A 21,119-nucleotide genomic window follows, 5' to 3' on the forward strand; every position below is an offset into this window, starting at 1 on the left:
TAATTTGTAGGTATTTACCTCTCCGCTTCATAACAATATTGTGGAGGGGATTAAGTCCCCCAGGATGAAGAGTGGAGAAAGGAAAAATCAAGTGAACTGTATTGTATTCAAGGATTTGGTCTTGCAGTACTATGTTGATAGTGCTTAGGAAAAGCTTAAAACTGGAGCCACCTTGTTGTAGCAAGGGGGAGATAATAGGTAGCAGTTTCTTCCACTTGTCTACAGGGTATATTGATAGAAATGATGAAAATTTAGTCTTTTCATTAGGGTTGGATTCATGAATAGTGGAATATGCATGAGTGGGGAATATATTCAAGGAGAACAATATTTTCTCTTGTGATTTTGTCTTTGATGTATTGGACATGGCTATGGATTGAAACACAATATCTACTTGGGCAAAGTTTCATTCTAATATCTTTAATATATCAAAAGTTTAACTGCAGTCAGGAAATAAATCACACAATTATATTTAATCCTTGCTTTGACCTCGACCAAGATGCAGGTGGCAGGTGTTGGTACATAACACACCATCAAGCCACAATATATACATGGGACATGTTTCATTAAAATGTCTGTACCTGTTAAAAAGTTACGGGCAAGAGAAGCAAATATTAACAGACAGATGGATTGATGTACAGTGGGACAACACCATTACATAATATGCCCAACTTAAAGATGATATACAAAGATACAAGTCCCACTCATTTATAATGGCATCACTCACGCCAATAAACCACCTATATGGAAAAAGTGAATAAACCATCTATATGGATAAAAACGCAAAGTCCTGGGTGCAGAGTCTGTTCTTACTTCCAAATTTGCCAGGCTTATGTTGACAACCAGATAAAAAATAAATGTATATCTCAACAGAAGCCCTAGGTCTCAACTTGAACAAATTCTTTGTTTTCAATTAATTGAGGTCAACAAGCTGGCAGTTCTGACCATACTTTGTTCTAACTGTCTGAATGTGCCACCTGGCTATAATGGCACTGTAACATTCACAAACAAGCATTAATTTTGGTCCTCCAAAGTTCTCCTTTTGCTGTGATTTCAATTACTGCATGCAGCCTTCATTAAAGCAAGCCAGCTACAATCTTCAATAAAAATAATACACACTTCATCAAAGGAAGTCATCACCAAACTTGAATAAAACCAAATGAACCTGACCAACTGTTGCATTTTCCAAAGTGATCAGTAATTGGCAATTGGCACATTTTATTGTGCCATGAAAATTTCCATTCCTGACGAAGAAAATTTAACATTATTTTATGCTTATGACGACTACCAATAGTGGAGTAAAATGTAAATCAAATTAACAGTTTAGTGAAACAAAGGAACTTGAATGAGGGGCAACTCATAAAAATGTTTGTGAAACATCCCTTAAAAATGTCATTAAATGTCTTTCAATCATTTGTCATTACCAATTTTAGTGATAGTTCAAGAGAATTCATAACTTGTTAATGGGTTTTAATTTCCCTATGAATAGCCTCATCCCCTTGGTAGCTCAGTAAGATGATTATGTATCTAGGCCAATACAAGCACAGGTAGCATTTAACTCCTACTCACTTTTGACAAATGAATGTCACTTGTATGCAGGTCAAAGAGAAATTTGCTTTATTCAGCAACCCACCCCCCAAGCCCCAGCAACCTTTATTTTGACATCCCACTTATGTTCATAATATTACCTTGAACCTGAGGATCTAAGAGATATATGTGTAGGACTGTATATACATACTAAGGTACAACAATACAGAGCTGTCAGGTGACTCCTAAAGAACTGATGAACAAGTGAAACTTACTTCGACCTTATAGACAGGTTTCATAGTGCTTATTGACTGAACCATGATAAATGAAATACATCTTTGAATCAGTAATAACATATATGTAATTTTTATCATATGATTATCTGGTTCTCACTATTTACCTGTAGTCTCTGCTTCTTGATGTTCTTCCTCCACACTTCTCAGACTCTGCTTCAACTTAGGAACTACAGGTTTCTTGAACTCTTGTGTGATCCGGTTTGGACTGTATTCCTGCACAAGAATAGGCTTATGACCCATTTCTGTTCTAACTGGACTTATCTCCCTTGAAGGCAAGTACAGATCTCTCTCCATCACATATTCATCCTCTTCCTCCCCATACAGTTCTGCAGAGGGCACATTGTAGTCTTGTGGTTTGAGAGCTGACTTTTTCTTGGGTATTGGCTTTTGAAGCTCAGGGCTGAAATCTCTCTCAAGGGTCCTAGTTCTGCTTGGAGACAGATCCTTTCTGGGACCACCAGTTTTCTTTTTAGGGATTCGTGGTGGAGGTTCTTCTGGAAGCTTTGGTTTGTCAGAAATTATATCACCCAGCAAGTCCTCTGCATCTAACATTCTCCTGGCAAGGTTCTCCTTTTCCAAATATTTGCGGCTCTGTTGTCTGGCATTCTTCTCAGCTTCTAGCTCTCTACCAGACAGTGTCTGCAAGAAATACAACAGTTTTTGTACGAGGATAACATGGGAAATTATTTGGTAGTCTTTGCCTACAAATTGTTTTGCTGTAGTGTGCAATATACAAATTAAAAAAGAATTTCTTGTGGCTAAAATCAAATAACTGCTGGTATGAGTAAGCTGTATAATAAAATTGAAGTTTTGAGGTTGTCAACAGGTGATCCATAAATATGGAAAAAAATATATGGTGATGACCATCTTTCAAAATCATTTAATCTAATTTGCTTTTTGCTCAGGCACATTGTTTTTCATTATTAATCATTATTCAAAGAATAATGTGTTATACTGTAACTACAGCTATAAGTGATGGGTGAGAAACTCATTACAGTTTGCTTGGCAGGGTTATTAATAGAGGAACTTTTGCTGGGAAAACAACTTTAGAAGAATTGGGCTCTAATTCTTCTAAATAATTACATGTAATACTGGAAATCTAATATATTCAAAGTCTCATCACTATAAAAGTGTACAATAAATAAAGTTGAAACCCAATATTATAACAGTAAAGGGATGATACATAAACCCAACATTGTAACAGTAAAGGGATGATACATAAACCCAACATTATAACAGTAAAAGGATGATACATAAACCCAACATTATAACAGTAAAGGGATGATACATAAACCCAACATTGTAACAGTAAAGGGATTATACACAAACCCAACATTGTAACAGTAAAGGGATGATACAATAAACCCAACATTATAACAGTAAAGGGATGATACAATAAACCCAACATTGTAACAGTAAAAGGATGATACAATAAACCCAACATTATAATAGAAAAGGAATGATACATAAACCCAACATTGTAACAGTAAAGGGATGATACATAAACCCAACATTGTAACAGTAAAGGGATGATACATAAACCCAACATTATAACAGAAAAGGAATGATACATAAACCCAACATTGTAACAGTAAAGGGATGATACATAAACCCAACATTATAACAGTAAAGGGATGATACATAAACCCAACATTATAACAGTAAAGGGATTATACATAAACCCAACATTGTAACAGTAAAGGGATGATACATAAACCCAACATTATAACAGTAAAGGGATGATACATAAACCCAAATTAGGAGGATGGACACTAATGACTCATCTAAGTGACCATATAGAATGGTTGAAATCCAACTTGTTCAAGTTTTCATCATGCCAATTATGGTTGAAATTCCGTAATTTTTGGTACAGCAATGCCACAGAAACAAAAGAAAGCAGGTGGACCAACCAGTGGCCACAACTCTTGTAAATGACATTATGAACCCTAGAAATCAAACTCCTGTAAATGACATCATGAACACTAGAAATCAAACTCCTGTAAATGACATTATGAACACTAGAAATCAAACTCCTGTAAATGATATTATGAACACTAGAAATCAAACTCCTGTAAATGATATTATGAACACTAGAAATCAAAATCCTGTAAATGACATTATGATCACTAGAAATCAAACTCCTGTAAATGACAATATGAACACTAGAAATCAAACTCCTGTAAATGATATTATGAACACTAGAAATCAAACTCCTGTAAATGACATTATGATCACTAGAAATCAAACTCCTGTAAATGACGATATGAACACTAGAAATCAAACTCCTGTAAATGATATTATGAACACTAGAAATCAAACTCCTGTAAATGATATTATGAACACTAGAAATCAAACTCCTGTAAATGACATTATGATCACTAGAAATCAAACTCCTGTAAAGGACATTATAAACACTAGAAATCAAACTCCTGTAAATGATATTCAATAAATGGTTTTGTCAATCAACAGTTGACTGACAAAATTTGGTTGATATCCAACGACCCTTGCTAAAGTAATTCTACAGAAACAAAAAATCAGGAGGATGGGAAATCAGGGGGTATAACTCCGGAAAATGATGATGAATAATCCTGGAATAATAATTTCATGTAAGGTCGCATCAACAACAAGTGTCTCATTGACATGAACATGTGCCCAATTTGGTTGAATCTAACAGTCCCTGATAACACTGTGGAAATGAAAGTTAGGAGGATAGGCAACCTCAGATGATGAAAGAAATCTAAAATCTGGAATCATCTGAGGTCTCATCAATAAAATCTGCATTCTAAATTGGTAAACACAAATAATTTGGAGTAAATGTTCTCTTTCAGAACCCAAATTGTTCAAAAATGAATGGAGGGATAGATGGACTGATGAATGTGACATCTGTACGGCTTTGCTGACTTCAATGAGTGGGAACACAAGAGCGTAAAATAAAGCATTTGGTATAAATGTGAGGCATCTCTAACACATGCAAAGTTGCCTAAGCTGGTCCATGTTCATTGGCAAAAGTTGGTCCATGTCCATTGGCCTAAGTTGGTCCATGTCCATTGGTCTGGGTTTATTAAGTTACCATTTGGCTCAGCAATTTGATGCCTTTGCTACTATGTGTTTATTAGTTACTTGTCTGGACATCATAATGTTTATCAAACAAGATTACTTGATTTGCCTATTGTTGGTTACAATTCTCTCTGTATGCTCTCAATGCTGTGTAATGTAGAAGATGGAAATGAGTCAAGTTACAATTTGAATTGAATACAGCCTATCATGTATCAATACCTTATCAAATACATCTGGTCTGGGTTTGTATGGCTTGATTTCTCGCTCCCGTAATTCTCCCAGCTGTTGCTTGTACTGGCCCATCCTCTCTGCCCTTTTTGTGGAGATCCACTCCTTGAGATCCTCAGGATCATATTTATGTTCTCGCATTCCAGGTAATGGTTTCCGTTCCAACTTCTTTGGAGGAACTTCCTCCTGCTCCAATCTTTGACTGAAGAAGGGAAGACAAACAGGAGTTATATGTATATAATGACACATGCCTTAGTGAAAATTTCATTTCAGCATAAAGGACAACTCCTCATATTTGACAACATGTATTTGTCCTATCTCCTACATTCTGATAATTCATAACCTCTACATAACTTAAAGAATGTCTCTCTATAAGGATGTATTTTTGTGGTCCCCTGAGTGTCTTTTATAGATAAATATTGCTAAATTTAGCAAAAATCTAAGTAAATATCTCTTAAGTGATAGCAACTTTTTAAGTACTAGATGAGAACCAATTTTACAGTATTAAGAGTAATAATAACAAGGTGTGGACTTAGTTCAGCACCTAATCTTTAGAAACTCTAAGCACTTTACAATATTAGAAAACACATAAAAAACATGCACAACAACAAGATTACAAAAACAAACACCATGAAATTACAATGCAAAAATATGCCGACAATAATTAAGGAAGTAAACATTGTTAAGTCATTCAGTTTGTTCTTGTAGTCGAAATAGATGAGTTTTAAGAGTACTCTTGAACAAGATCAGTGTTCTTGTGTCTAAGTTCAATAGGCAATTTGTTCCACATAGCTGGGCTCTGGTATGCAGAAGAATGTTGTCCATATGACTTTGTTTTAACAGTGAGAACAATAAGAATATGAGTGTTGGAAGAAGAGTGTAAGTTTGTACACATGAGTGAGGTCAGACGATTATATTGGATTGGAGCTAGTTAACGAAATGAAGCACAGTGAACAGATTTTATGTTTGATTCTGGATCAAATGGGTAGCCAGTGGAGGTTACAAAGCTGGGTGTGCGTGTGTGGGGGGGTATGCTCAGGTCTTCTTACTCTAAGCATAATCCGAGCAGTTGTGTTATGAACTTTTTGAAGTTTCTATAGTAGATACTGAGTTGAACCAGACAAAAGTGAATTACAATAATCCAGTCCTGAAAGTACAAAGGAACACACAAGTGTTTTAGTGGCATCAACTGAAAGAAAATTGCCAGTGGAGCCATCTCAGCTCCACATATGCGGCCATGTGAATGTAATGTTGGTATTCCGATACCTATTGTTGGAGGAGAATGAGAAGGTCTTTGCATCGTGATCAGGACGGCTTCAGTTTTATCATCTTTCATCTGCAGCTTGTTACATGTCATCCATGACTTCACGTAAAAAATTCACTTCTCTACACTTTAGATGGTTGCCTCAATACAGTTTGGCAGCTAGATTTGTATAATTGATTATCATCAGTGTACAATTGTTGAGACACCAGATGTTGATCTATGACACTGAATAGTAGCTGAGTGTACAGAATGAAGAGAAAGCGGCTGAGTAAAGAGCCTTGTTGAACACCAAAACATAGATCAACTGGGCTGGAATGTTTTCCATTTATAGATATAATTTGTGTCTTGTTGACTAAACTGGACTTGAACCACAGTAGGGCTGTATCATGAATACCATGTACATGCTGGAGAAAATGAAGTAATATATCATGGTCCATCGTGTCAATGCCACAGACAAGCAGACAAGTCAAGGAGGGTGAGGAATGTAATCTTAAGACTATCCAAAACTGATAGAAGGTCCTTAACTACTCTCAGATAGGCAATTTCAGCACTATGGTCAGGGTGTTATGCAGACTGTACATTGTTAAAAAGAATATTTGAATTTAGATGACATACAAGTCAGGATAGAACAAATTTTGTTAGATGAATGAGAGGTTAGAAACTGGTTGGTACTTCTTTAAATTATTATGGCCAGTCATTGATTTCTTTAAAATAGGCTTTACAATAGCAAAAATATGGGGAATTCCCCCAGTGAGAGACGTAGAAGTACTGATAACACTGGTTAGTGAAGGCAATATTGAATCCAATCACTAAAGCAACAGCAATGTTGAAATCAGATCAAGTTGTCAGGTCTGTGATATTTACAATATTTTCCAACATGAGTACTGTGAATGTCACATTATCAGCTTGTCCCATGTTTAATAGTCAAGGTATGCATCTTGAACTAAACTTAATTTGCAGAAACCATTATTTTTTTACTATACTATTTAGACTACAGAACCAATTTTGTTTCTTTATTACTCTAAGTGATAATAAACCACAAAATTTGGTCAAAGAAGATTCTCTAGAGAAAAAATTATTCTGCAATTCTACTTTCTTTGAGCCACTATTACCTCTAACTTTGGTGAAGGTACGCTTTAGACTACTGAAAGTTTAGTGTGGAAACCATTTATCTTTTTTCAGTAATAATAATTTTGACCTTTGACCTTTTTCTTAACCCAAGAATTATAGTTACAGTTATAGTGCAGAAACCATTTTTCTTCTTTGAGTCACAGTAACTTGATCTCTGACCTTTTGACCCCAAAATCAATAGCTTTCTTCATTAACCTAAGTGCATGCAATCCACAAAGTTTGATAACTGTAGAGGGTGCAAAACTTGAATTATTATGTAAAAACAAAACTGGTAACAGACTGATGGATGGACATTGTAATATAATAACCTTATGGTGGGCATCTAAAAAAAACTACATGATGGGGAAATATGCTCACACTACAGTCCTAATGCCTTCTGAAGTGATAACGATGTTTCTGATCATTCATAATTGGCCAAAGCCTATCCTAAACCTGAATATTGTTCTTTTTTTATTACTGAGATTGGTTGTACAAAACTGCTTCTTTATAAATAATAAACTGGTAATTTTGAAAGATGTTTGTGACTGATTGTCATTCATTAAATTCCAGCTGAAGCTACTACAAATTGCTAAAATTCATTAGTCATGAATGCTGATAAATTTAAAATTCATTACACTAGTCAAGAGCACTTGCACATTTCAAAATCCATAACAATAGTCAAGAGTAATCATAAGTGTTTTAAAATCCATTACATTAGTCAAGAGTTTTCATACATTTTAAAATTCATTACACTTGCCAAGAGTACTCTTAAAGTGTTTTAAAATTCATTACACTAGTTGAGAGTACTCATAGTGTTTCAGAATCCATAACTATAGTAAAGATTGCTCATAAGTGTCTTAAAATCATTGGAAGAATCTATCTATGCATGTACAGTATAACCTGTCTTGAGTGGCCTCTGCTATGAACCATCACTTGTCAGTTACACCCAAAACTGGCATGCACAATCAATTTTATTATATAAATGTACTGTCATGAACAACTACTATTTTCAGGCAAAATATTCATTTTGGCATTATTATTAATGACAGCATTGTAAAAATATAGATAAATACCACTGACCTTTATTGAATGCTCTTTATGTAACCATGACCAATTAGATTGGTCTGCAGGCAAAGTGCAGATTGTTCTAAACAACGCTGCTGTGAATGACCAGCAACACAAAAACAGAGTCAAATACCAATGATCTTTATTTTTCTTTTGTACACATGAACACTAAGGAGAGTTTGTTTTATAAAAAAAAAAAGTCTGGTTCGAAGTTTGCTAAAATGTACAGGTCATGCAAGTAGTGGTGTATGCTACAAATCGTAAACCAGACAAAAGTACATGACAATAACTGCCATTGCGATGCATAAGTCATATAAATTCCCATTATTATTAGTCATTCATTACATGTTTCAGAACTAGTTATAAAAACCAGGACCGTAGAGGTGATAAACAATAACTGCAACTGCAGAACTATCCAGGCCCCATGTTTATGGTTTGTGCAAAGGCATGATGAGTACTGTCTTCTATCTAATTCTACATACCTTATACCTGATTTCTTCACCAGTCGTTGAGCTTCTGCATCAGTAAGCCCTGCCTCCTCCAAGTCAATATCGCCCTGGGCAACCATTTCACCAATGATATCACTGATACCACTCAACCCTGACACTCTGGTCTCATCGGACCTGGATGCAAATAAAAATTACATTACAAAATTTAATCCTTCATGACATGGCTTGATAACTTGTGAGTAAATCACTAGAATATTCAGAATATTCTGTTTTAAATTATCAAATTAAGTATATGACTTTATATATTAAGTTAGTTATCCTGGAAAGAAAACATCTCTGATATAGTTGAAGATTAGAAAGTTGCCATACTTTGGTATTATTTTCTTTCCCTGCTAGTTATATAAAAGACTGCCATACTGGATGTACGACTGGCACCATTTTCATTCAGGACCAACTAAGTTTCATAAAGAAGTCTGCTGTTAGAAATCCCATATTGATATAGCATTCCATTTGGAAGGAGTAGTTGAATTAACAATATTTTCAAGATAGCCACAATGGTGGCCATAAAACATTTTCATTTAGGACCAAACAGACACCATGAAGACTCTTCTGATGATGTCAAAATGACTTTCAATTTGAAAGGAATAACTAAAATATGATTTTTAAGTTAACTAAATATTGGATGTCAGATCAGAACCATTTTCATTTAGGATCAATAAAACATTATAAGAAGACTTTTAGTAAAAAGCCCAAGCTGACGTCACCATTCATTTATGAGAATAGTAGTCGTCATGAACAGATTTTCAAGCTGGCAACTGTTCAGCCATATTGGACCTCAGATCATTACCATTCTCATTGAGGACCATGTGAACATCATAAGAAGTCTTTTGGTGCAAACCACAGGTCAATATGACTTTCTGTTCAGGAGGAGTAGCAATAACAAGATTTTCAAGATTAGCTGCTGGGTGGCCATATTGGACATCAGATCAGCACAATCTTCATTTAAAAACAACTGGACATTGCAAGAAGTGATTTGGTGATAACCCGATGTCAATATGACATATTGAAAATAGTAAAAGAAAGTACATATGATGGTATAACCAGCTATGCAGGAGAATTTGAAGCAGTGAAATAAATTTTCATGTAATATGCATGTTGTAAGGCAATATTGTCATTATTTTTATCTACAATCAAACAATATATTGCAAGAAGCGTTTCACTGAAACCCCCATGTTGATATGACTATCTGTTCAGGAGAAGTAAAAAAAGATGCTTTGAAGGTGGCAGTTGTTGCTATTTTGTGGAATCAGCTCAGCACAATTTTAATTTTGAACAAAGTAAGAAAGTTACCCTTTAGTAAATGTTGTTTTTACAGGAATACTTACCTGATCAAATAAATGTAAAGTAAATCAACTCTGCTACATCTCAAATCCAGAAAGATAAAAAAAAAATCTTTTCCATCTATATAATAGAAAGAAACTACCAGTATTACAAATTACCCCCCTTTCTGCCAGTAGGCAGTTACCTAAATACTGAATGTTTACCAGTTTAATCTTTAATAAAATATCCATCAGGATGCTCACAGCAATGTGTGAGAGCACTTAATAGTATTATGACTGGTTAATAAAGATGCCAATGGGTATCTGGGTACTCATCTGTTGAAAATAATGGTAACAAAATGAGCTATAGGGTACCTGTTCACCATACACAAGTTTTCTGCCAGTGCTTGTAAAGACATCACTCACTTTGTTTTCCAGTTGACAAACCTTTTTATTCAGCAGCAAATACATGTATTTTTTCAGTGCCAAGCAGAGGTCTGCCTCTTCCAGTAAATAATTTACCTTAATCCCATAGCATGTTATCTCATATGACAACCCTTTGATTGTGCCACGAGTGTGGAACAGTGGCAAGTAACAGAGGGTGGTTATTTAATTGTACCACGAGTGTGGAACAGTGGCAAGTAACAGAGGGTGGTTATTTGATTGTGCCACGAGTGTGGAACAGTGGCAAGTAACAGAGGGTGGTTATTTTGATTGTGCCAAACAACATGTGTTCAGTTGCAACCTGTAATAGATTTCATAAATTTTATGATCAAAGTGTTATATTACAAAGCTCAATCTTGGTCTCTAAATAAGCATCTGCATATGACAGTGGGGCCAAGGTAAGGGGGAGTCAGATGATATTTATGATGACTAGACCACAACGATGATTTACTAGATGATAATGGAGGATTTCTTAACTTTAACAGACAATGAGGATGAATTATTGGGACTTTGTACCAGATGATATCAGGTAGTGATATTTATAGGAAACTGTGAATTAAAAAAATGTAGACTTCAGATTGGTACATATTTACCATATTTCATGTAATGTTTCATACATGAAAAAATTATTATTAATTTCACAGTACAAAAAATGATAAGTAAAATAAATAATTATCATTTTGTGGTTCTGACCATGTATGAAAAATAAAGGGATCATACCTGAACAAATTCTATGGAACACATGTCTGGTTGCCTGCAGATGGTAACCAGTTCTTACCTATGAAAGCTTTTTGCATCATTAGGTGCACAGAATCATTTGATCTGATCTAGAGATAATTTGGGAAACCGTGTCAATTACCTTGAATGCAGAAGATAAGGCTATCAAACATCATGTTTTGTACGATACAATTTTCATAAAGGTTCTGGTAAAAGGATCAAAACTGAGCCATTTCAAGACCCATGAAATATTTCGCTCACAGATCTGGACCTATTCAGGTCAAAGTACGCTAGTAAGTCTTATAGGTCCTGGTCATGACCAATATCCCATGATGCACCATGATGCCTGAATTTGCTGAAATTCATGCAGCAGTAGCCTTTTATGGCAATAGGAGCAAACGTTTTCTCCTCAAAACTGAGAAAAATGTAGCATAATAAAAGATCAAATAGATGATATTGGTTTCCTTGCACCCATCTATAAAAAATGCCACTGTCCTTTGTAAAACTGACAAAATGAAGAGCATTCTAGCTTGTGAGATTCATACCAAAGTTGAAGGTTCAAATTTCTCTCTATGCAAGGCCCTCCTGACAAGATCTTGGCATGAAGAAGTCTGTCCAGACAAGAATGACACAGTGGGAACTGGGGCTGTTTGATCAGGACAGGCATTACCAGTCTCTTCCTGGGGTTGTCTATCACTGTCAGGTAAATCATTCAACTTGGACATATCAGAACCATTTTGTTGTTGTTGTTGTTGTTGTAGGGTTTAACACCATTTTTCAGCATACAATAGGCTATACATGGCAGTCAGTATTAATGGTGGAGGAAGAACCGGGGAAAACCCCTGGAAAGAACCACCAACCACGAGAAGCTACTGGCAAGCTTTATACCCACATTGGTCAAATCTGAGACTCAAACCAATACAGACAGAGGTGAGATGGCAGTGACCCGTAATGGAGAGCGAGTTAGACCACTCGGCCACTCTGGGCCCCGAACCATTTTGTAGACATGACCTCTTATTATTATGTTAATTACTCTACCAACAAGAACAACTTGAGGGATGGTGTAGTCTCAGAAACTGCACTACACTAATCAACCCAAGCCTCTGGATTTGGGACTGGAGTGAGAAAGGTGGATAGTTTATGGTTCCACCTCATTGCAAAGAAACTGATCTTTAGGTGCCCCAAAAGTATGAAAAAACAATGAAAAATCAATTTATGAAGGGACCACATGGTGTGAATTGGCAATAAATCAGCCAAAACAGCAACTCTGTGGGGAATGTGTCAGATCTGGTCTTTAATCTTTTTGCTGAAAGCACCAACTTAGAAAAGTCCCAGATCAGGACATAGAAGTTAGGTGATTTGGTCCACACCATGTTTGAGGAGGTAAATGTCCACCTTAGAATAGTCTGATATTACAAGGATTACTTTTCTACAAAGCTTTTCATTCCATAAATAACAGGCTTTCATTTCTAGAACTCTGATATGAAGTGATTTTTCCTCTGGACTCCAGCTGCAGCTGACCATGGTGAAGTGGGCAACAGTTGAGCCCCAACCTTATGAGCCTGATTCTATACAAACTGTGATCTCCAGCTGAAACTTCTTCAGAGGAATTCCTGCCATAAGCTATGGATTGTCTTGCTATTGATGCAGGAACTCATTTATCTTGGTTGAAATCAAAACATGATGATCTAAATGACTGGAAAATGGGTGACACTAAACTAGTCTTGAAGAGAGAACAAGAAATATAGAATCTATGATGGGGTTTGGACTGAGACAAGGAAATCCCAGTCGTATTGTTACATTATATGTCTCTCCACGAGGCTTGCAATTAGGCGGAGCCATAAACTATAATGTAACCCCGCAACTGGGATTTCCTTGTCTCGGTCCAAACCCCAAAGCAGATTATTTTTCTCACCCAACATTTTTCTTTAAAGTAAAAACAACTCTTCACTAGTGTAATATAGTTCACATCCAAATGTTTACATGCAGCTCATTAATACAAATATGTTAATGCGAGCTGTTGTGTGACTGTTGCATCCGAAGTACACAGTTTATACAGGTGAGCAAAGAAAAATAACATAAAACATCTTATAGTAATGAGGTTGTTGTTGTGGGGTTTAACGCCATTTTTCAGTACAAGATAGGCTATACATGGTGGCCAGTATTAATGGTGGAGGAAGAACACGGGAAAAGCCTGGAAAGCACCACCGACCCACGAGAAGCTACTGGCAAGCTTTCTCACACACCCACATAGGCCAAACCCACAACTCGAACCCACGCAGACAGAGGTGAGATGGCAGTGATCCGTAATGGTGAGTGCTTTAGACCACTCGGCCACTCAGGGCCCCTAGTAATGAGGTATTATCACATTTAATATATGGATGTTATATAAGATTAACAATAAATAATTAATATTACAAGAAAATGTTTCATTTTCATCAGTTCCAATTTTGAAACGATATTTTGTAAATAATGAAATGATACTGGGTAAACATCTTTACTGTAGTTATACTTAGTTCAAGCTGTAACGAAGAGTAACATGTTGTATTAGATTATTCATGGGCAATTAGAGATCTGTGTCATTATCAAATATAAATCTCCTTTTCTTTGGAGGAGGTGAAACTGTTTTGTGACATACTTGTTTTGTAATTAATACTGATTATAAAATTACCCCCATGTATGAGAGACCCTCCAAATATGGACTCTAGCAGATAACAATGTGCTGAACTTTCAAGTTCATGGTTTCTATGATAATTACTTTTTCTGTCTTGGAAATATGACAAGCGCTACCATGAAATTTGCTTATGGATTAATGTGTGGACATATCAATGATTCCTTCTGGCTGGTGAGTGCATTATTTGTCATTAAAGATTGTAGATATATGTTTGATTCAACCTGGGGCACAATTTCAGATGCTTAACAAAAGTAGGAGAAAGCATGTTTGGCATAACACATTTCTGGCTGTTACTAAGTTTTTTGTAGTTGTTCAAGTTTTCGTGGCTGGTGATGTGTAAAGCCTGAGTGTCCCTTGATTAATAGAATCTTTGTTGGGATTTTGGACCAAGACAAGGAAATTCCAGTTAAGGGCTTATATTATTTGTCTCTCCACGAGGCTATGAAGTGTGTAGGCCTAGTTTATGTGCATGGATCAGTGTTTTCTGTCCATAGTTCATTCCACACAGCATTGAGAAGTTTATCCTATATGTAGCAGTCAATTTTCAGGTCAGCATCATTAAATGTAGCTAACAGTATATAATATGTTTCACACGAAGTAGTTAAATTTAGTTAGGTGGTTTTAGCTACATTCAATGATGCTGACCTGATAATGTACTGAGATAGGCCTGCATATAGGATAAAACTGACCATGCTATGTGAAACTAACTATAAAAAAGACCAAATAACTCGACATCATGTGCGTGTGTGTCTTTGTCTCTCTTGAAATCTTTTGTATGGTGTGTTCTCAAAGATGGATTGACCTTAAGTTACTATGTTTTTTGTTACATATTTGTTGTTGCTGTTGTTTGATTTTAGAACAACTATGTCAGGCACAGCAGAAGACAACAAGGTTTTCTTTTTTTCAAAGTAGTTCTGAGTGTGTAGACACCTTGACTGAGATGACTGGTCTGAGATGACTAGACTGAGATAATAAAAGTAAGGTTAGCAAAACAGCTAGATTTCTTTGTCACATGGGTGAGAAAATATAGTCAAGAAGAATCAAGTCCACTGCTGTATTTAGCAAACATTGGAGCTGCAGAACTCTCCTGTGGATATAAACTTTCTTATGGAGATTTGAGAGCTCTATAATCCATACAATTTAAATGGAATGGTAACAAATCAGGTTCATCTCCATCAAGATGGCCACCATGGCAACCCTGTTGGATATCAGATTTGCATTATTTTCATTTAGGTCCATCAACAGATCATAAAAAGCCTTAAGCAAAAACCCAATGTTAATATGACCATCCATTCAGGAGGAACAATGAAAACAAAACTTTCAAGATGTCCTCCAAGGTCGCCATGTTCAAAGTCAAACTGGAACAGTTTTCATTATGACCATTTATATATTATAAACAGTCATTTTAACAAAAATACCATGACAATATGACCATCCATCACATGTAGTAGCCAAAACAAAATTTTCAAGCTGGCAACCATGTAGCAATAACAACTGATAACAGAAGACAGACAGAAACAGAACGAACAAACAAAGGATGAAGGATCTTCTAAAAACATAAGAGTTGTTTCAATTTCAATCACCACCAAAAGCCCATCTGACAGAGAATGGCTCAAAACACTATTCTGCACATATACATACCACCTCAAATGATATCTCAATGTTGCAAAAGGAGTTATGTGGCAACATCCATATCCACACACACATGCACATGCATGCTTATTTAAACCCTGATTTATTTTTAAAAAAGGTCTATAACTTATATTCCTTAAAAGTAGGACAAAATTTAAAAACCTTCTGTGTTGGTCCTCCTTGATGGTGACTGACTTTTTGGTTCGGGCAGAGGCCCGAGCACTAATGGTTGGGGATTTCTGTGATTGTTTAGGGGTCAATGTGTCTGTTAAGGAAGCTTCCTTTAGGGAACCTGTCTTGACAGAGGATGTCCTTTGATCCTCCTCCTCCTCCTCCTCACTTCCAAACTCCCCATGCACATTTTCTTCATGTTTCATAGCTTCGTCAAGAGTCTCCAGTGTGTGCAACATCTGTAATATATAAAGAATCAGCTAATTAACTAATTAACAAATGTAATTAATATACGAAGAACCAATAAATTAACACCTGTAATATATCAACAATCAACTAACTAACACCTGTAATATATCAAGAATCTGGAATATATCAACAATCAACTAACACCTGTATTATACCAAGAATCAGCTAATTTACAGTAAACAAAAATTAGTTTTACATAATTACATTTTTGTGAATTGAAAAAAATCTGTATTTGCAAAACAAAAGTTTCACATTAATACTGTACTTCCTCATTATAATGCTATCCACTGGAGCCACAGAGTACCATACATAATTGCTTATAAGAGTCAAACTGCAAACAACAAAGATACTGATCTGCCATAGCATTATGTACCTGCAGACCAGGGTCTATGTTGTTTGTTCTACTGATTACTCCTAACAAACTTCACTGACCCAGATCTGCTGGTGCATTAATCAATGGCAGATATGGTCTGTGCAGTTTGCATTTGGACTTGACTTATAAGTGAGTGTATACAGCATATCACTTTATAATGAGACTGTCTTCATCACATGATACATATAATTTTACTAGCACTTAATGAAATGGGATCCATGACTATTCTTGCCTTATAACATAATAATAAAAGGCATTGTTCACACTAAAATAAGTTGAAGACTGCATCATAGTGAAAAAAGTTGAGGCTACATGGTAATATGACTCTCCTGATCAGATTTTACATCAGATGTATTAGAATTGCTTAATGGATGAGAAATTTGTAAGTTGTTGGGTCACTTTATTCCAAACTCAGGTATGTTGGGTCACTTTATTCTAACCTCAGGTAAAATGGTAACTTTATTCAAAACTCAGGTATATTGGGTCACTTTATTCTAATTCAGGTATGATGGGTCACTTTATTCTAAACTCAGGTATGTTGGGTCACTTAATTCTTACTCAGGTATGATGGGTTACTTTATTCTAAACTCAGGTATGTTGGGTCACTTTATTCTAAACTCAGGTATGTTGGGTCACTTTATCTAAACTTGGGTATGTTCAGTCGCTTATTCTAAACTTAGGTATGATGGTTCACTTTATTGTAAACTCAGATATCTTGGGTCAATTTATCTAAACTCAGGTATGTTGGGTCACTTTATTCTAAAAAAAGGTATGTTGCGTCACTCTATTCTAAACTCAGGTATGTTCAGTCGCTTTATTCTAACTCAGATATGATGGGTCACTTTATTCTAAACTCAGGTATGTGGGGTCACTTTATTCTTACTCAGGTATGTTGGGTCACTTTATTCTAGACTCAGGTATGTTGGGTCACTATATTCTAACTCGGGTATGTTGGGTCACTTTATCCTAAACTCAGCTATGTTGGGTCACATTATTCTGAACTCAGGTATGTTGGGTCACTTTATCTAAACTTGGGTATGTTGAGTCGCTTATTCTAAACTCAGGTATGATGGTTCACTTTATTGTAAACTCAGATATCATGGGTTAATTTATCTAAACTCAGGTATGTTGGGTTACTTTATTCTAAAAAAAGGTATGTTGTGTCACTTTATTCTAAACTCAGGTATGTTGTGTCACTTTATTCTAAACTCAGGTATGATGGGTCACTTTATTCTTACTCAGGTATGTTGGGTCACTTTATTCTAGACTCAGTTATGTTGGGTCACTATATTCTAACTCGGGTATGAATGGTCACTTTATCCTAAACTCAGCTATGTTGGGTCACATTAATCTAAACTCAGGTATGTTGGGTCACTTTATCTAAACTCAGGTATGTTGGGTCACTTTATTCTAAACTGAGGTATGATGGGTCACTTTATTCTAAACTGAGGTATGATGGGTCACTTTATCTAAACTCAGGTATGTTGGGTCACTTTATCTAAACTCAAGTACGATGGGTCACTTTCTTGTAAACTCAGATATCTTGGGTCAATTTATCTAAAGTCAGGTATGTTGGGTCACTTTATTCTAAACTCAGGTATGTTGCATTTAATAAGTGAACTTTGATTCATATCTGGATTATTATCCTCCATTAAAGTGCAAGCATCAGTGACATGACTTACGATGTCAGACAAAACTTTCAATGTCAAAGTCCGAGTATGTTGCTGCTCACAAACCTCTTGCTGTGTGGCTAATGCTTTTTGTTCTTCATCCAAATATTCTTGTTCCATATCCAACAGGTCTTCATTTGCGAACTCCTCAGTATTGGATTCCAAAAGCTGCTCGATGTCAATCTCTTGTAATGTCTCTTCTGCTAGTCTGACTTTGACTGCAGCCATTACACTGGTCTTAGTTGTTAATCCAATGGTGTCTTTGATATCTAAGCCATCAGAAGAATGATACAACAGGGGACAATTTTTGTCCAAACACTATTAATGCAATGTGCTGAAAACTCTCACCATGACATTTTTACAAATTGCAAGGTATCCTTGATGTTAAATGTCTTCCAGTAATCTTTCACTGTGACGTTCCGTTCATTTGTTTGCTTCACCAAATCATTTTAAACTGACTGCAGATAATACAGTTTGAAAGACTTTATGACACCCTGATCCATTGGTTGCAAAAGGGATGTGGTATTTGGTGGCAAATATAATGACTTTAATGTTTTCAGAATAGTCTTCAATAGTTCTAGGATGGCTGGGGGCATAGTCTAAAAGTAATAAGACTTTAAATGGAATGCCTTCTCTCTGGCAATATATTTTCAACTCAAAATGCAGGTCTTTCTCAAAGTATTGCTTGAACATTGCATGGGTCATCCACCCTTTCTTATTAGCATACCAGTAGACAGGCAAATCAGATTGTTCATAACCATTCAAGGCCCTGGGATTTTCAGAATGATAAATCGAGAGGCTTCAACTTGCAGTCACCTTGTGCATTGCCACCCAGGAGAAGTGCTAAGCAGTCTTTAGCAGCTTTAAAACTGGGCATAGTCTTCTCTTCCACCGAGATGTAAGTACGGTCAGGCATTTTCTTCCAGTATAGGCTGGTTTCATGGACATCAAAAATCTGCTTTGTTGAGTAATCACCGCTTTTCAATAATTTTCTGCAGTCTGGTGGGAAAACCTCTTGCTGCTTCTTCATCAGCTGATGCAGCTTCACTTGTTTTAACATTTTTAAAGCCAAAACGTGCTTGAAACTTTTGTGACCAGTCAATAATGGCATGAATTTTTTTTTTATCACCTTCGTGAGATACCTTGAGAACTTCGTACAGGCTAGAGGTTTTAGCACACACAATCACTTGGCTAAGAGGAATTTTCTTCATATCCTGATCATCAAGCCACATTGCCAACATCCTTTCCATTATGTTGGGGCGGGTATAGCATCTTTTCTGGTTTGAAAGGGAGGTTCCAGCTTTCACACTTGCTTTTATTTTTTCTGCACTGTCACATATTGTTCTACATGTACTTTACTAAGGTTCAAAGCCTGCTTTATCATGGCAGTACTCTTACCAGCTTCATACCTTTTCTCTACTTCAAGTTTAACATCTAAAGAAATAGCCTTCCTTGGTCTCTTTGGACTATCACTTAGCCCTCTTTTAGATGACATCACTAATAACGTTCCAAAATTGTAACAAACAATTTGTACATGTACATACGTACGCAGCACTGAGGCCACAATAAACAGAATGTTGGGGGCATAAGAGCTGAGCATTGTGGGTAATGTTTGGGTGCGGTAGTGGCATAATCTATATGTATGAGAGTTATCTCAATAGTAGCGATCTTTTTTGCATTTTCCTCCATCTCGCGTTATTTGGAATTTACATAAATTGAGGTCATGTAAATTGGGATCACACTGTATGTGCACAACAAAACTTTTGGTCATGGCCAGTGGCCTTGCTTTGACATTATCACTTAATTCATCTCAATAAAGGAATTCATTAGATTTAATAAAAATCCATTTGTACTTTTTTGTGTAATCATTCTACAAGCCAAGACAGCTAAATAACTGGGTCAAGACCTTTGACCTTAAAATCAATGTCTGAGTGCTTGCTGTCAACTTTGTCATTGGAATGGAACTAAACCAACAAAAAATCTGGTCAAAATTCACTTGTATATGTACAAGTCTGGTCAAAATTCACTTATATATTTAGAAGTATGGTCAAAATTAATTGTATCTGTGCAAGTCTGGTTCAAATTCTCTGTGTTGTTATGGCACTATGCTCTTAAACTAAGTCACAGAAAAGAGTAAAAACCAAACTTTTTTGTAAAATTCAACAAATAATTGATTTCCCTAGAATACAGGAAAATATAAAAAGAACTTAACAGTACTGCAATAATCATAAAAAATCATATCACAAATAAGTTCCAATACTGAACGTGTTGATGTGCCTGTAGTCTTGAGCACGGTAATGTAATGATGGCCTGAATCATCATGATGTACTAACAGTCTTCTGATATATCAAAATAATATAATCCAAAAATGTTCTTGTCTCAAATCACTAAAATTCCAAATAGTTACATGAAAAGATTATAGATGAGCACTTTGTATTTCCAGTGAATAATAATTTGAGTGTGTGTGTGATTTGGATTTTTAACGTAGCTTTAACAATTTTTCAGTCATATCGCTACGATGTCTGCAGTGTGACAGTTTATAGTGATGTCTAGCACTAGGGCATCATGCCACAGACATATAGCATGATGTCCCACCCAGTCACATTATCCTGACACCAGGTTGACCAGTCCAAACACTAAACTTTTAATGCTGAGTGCCAAGCAAGGCAGTTGTTGGTACCATTTTTGGTATGACTTGGCCAGGGATCGAACCCACAACCTTTCGCATCTGAGGCAGACACTCTAACCACTACGCCACCGGAGCGGTGGTAGAAAGGATTTGTCACAAATATTAAAAATACTGACGAGACAGATTAAACCAAATGACTTCGCATACGACTTTCTTCTACTAGTTTACTTGACCTTGAATATCTTTGG

At 36.0% G+C, this 21,119-nt stretch overlaps 1 protein-coding gene across 1 annotated transcript in view; it reads right to left on the minus strand.

Moving 5' to 3' along the window:
• LOC149807106 (uncharacterized) overlaps window positions 1–21,119 on the minus strand; it is a 166,214-nt gene that overhangs the window by 19,529 nt on the left and 125,566 nt on the right. Inside the window, exons 32-35 of the mRNA XM_089962073.1 lie at window positions 15,942–16,189; window positions 9,027–9,167; window positions 5,097–5,307; window positions 1,925–2,459 (exon numbers count right to left, since the gene is read on the minus strand). Of these exons, the coding sequence (XP_089818199.1) occupies window positions 1,925–2,459; window positions 5,097–5,307; window positions 9,027–9,167; window positions 15,942–16,189 (1,135 nt within the window). The remainder of the gene's footprint in view (window positions 1–1,924; window positions 2,460–5,096; window positions 5,308–9,026; window positions 9,168–15,941; window positions 16,190–21,119) is intronic.

This window comes from Sinohyriopsis cumingii, chromosome 1 (assembly GCF_028554795.1).
Source record: "Sinohyriopsis cumingii isolate HCF-2022 chromosome 1, ASM2855479v2, whole genome shotgun sequence".
NCBI lineage: Eukaryota > Metazoa > Mollusca > Bivalvia > Unionida > Unionidae > Sinohyriopsis > Sinohyriopsis cumingii.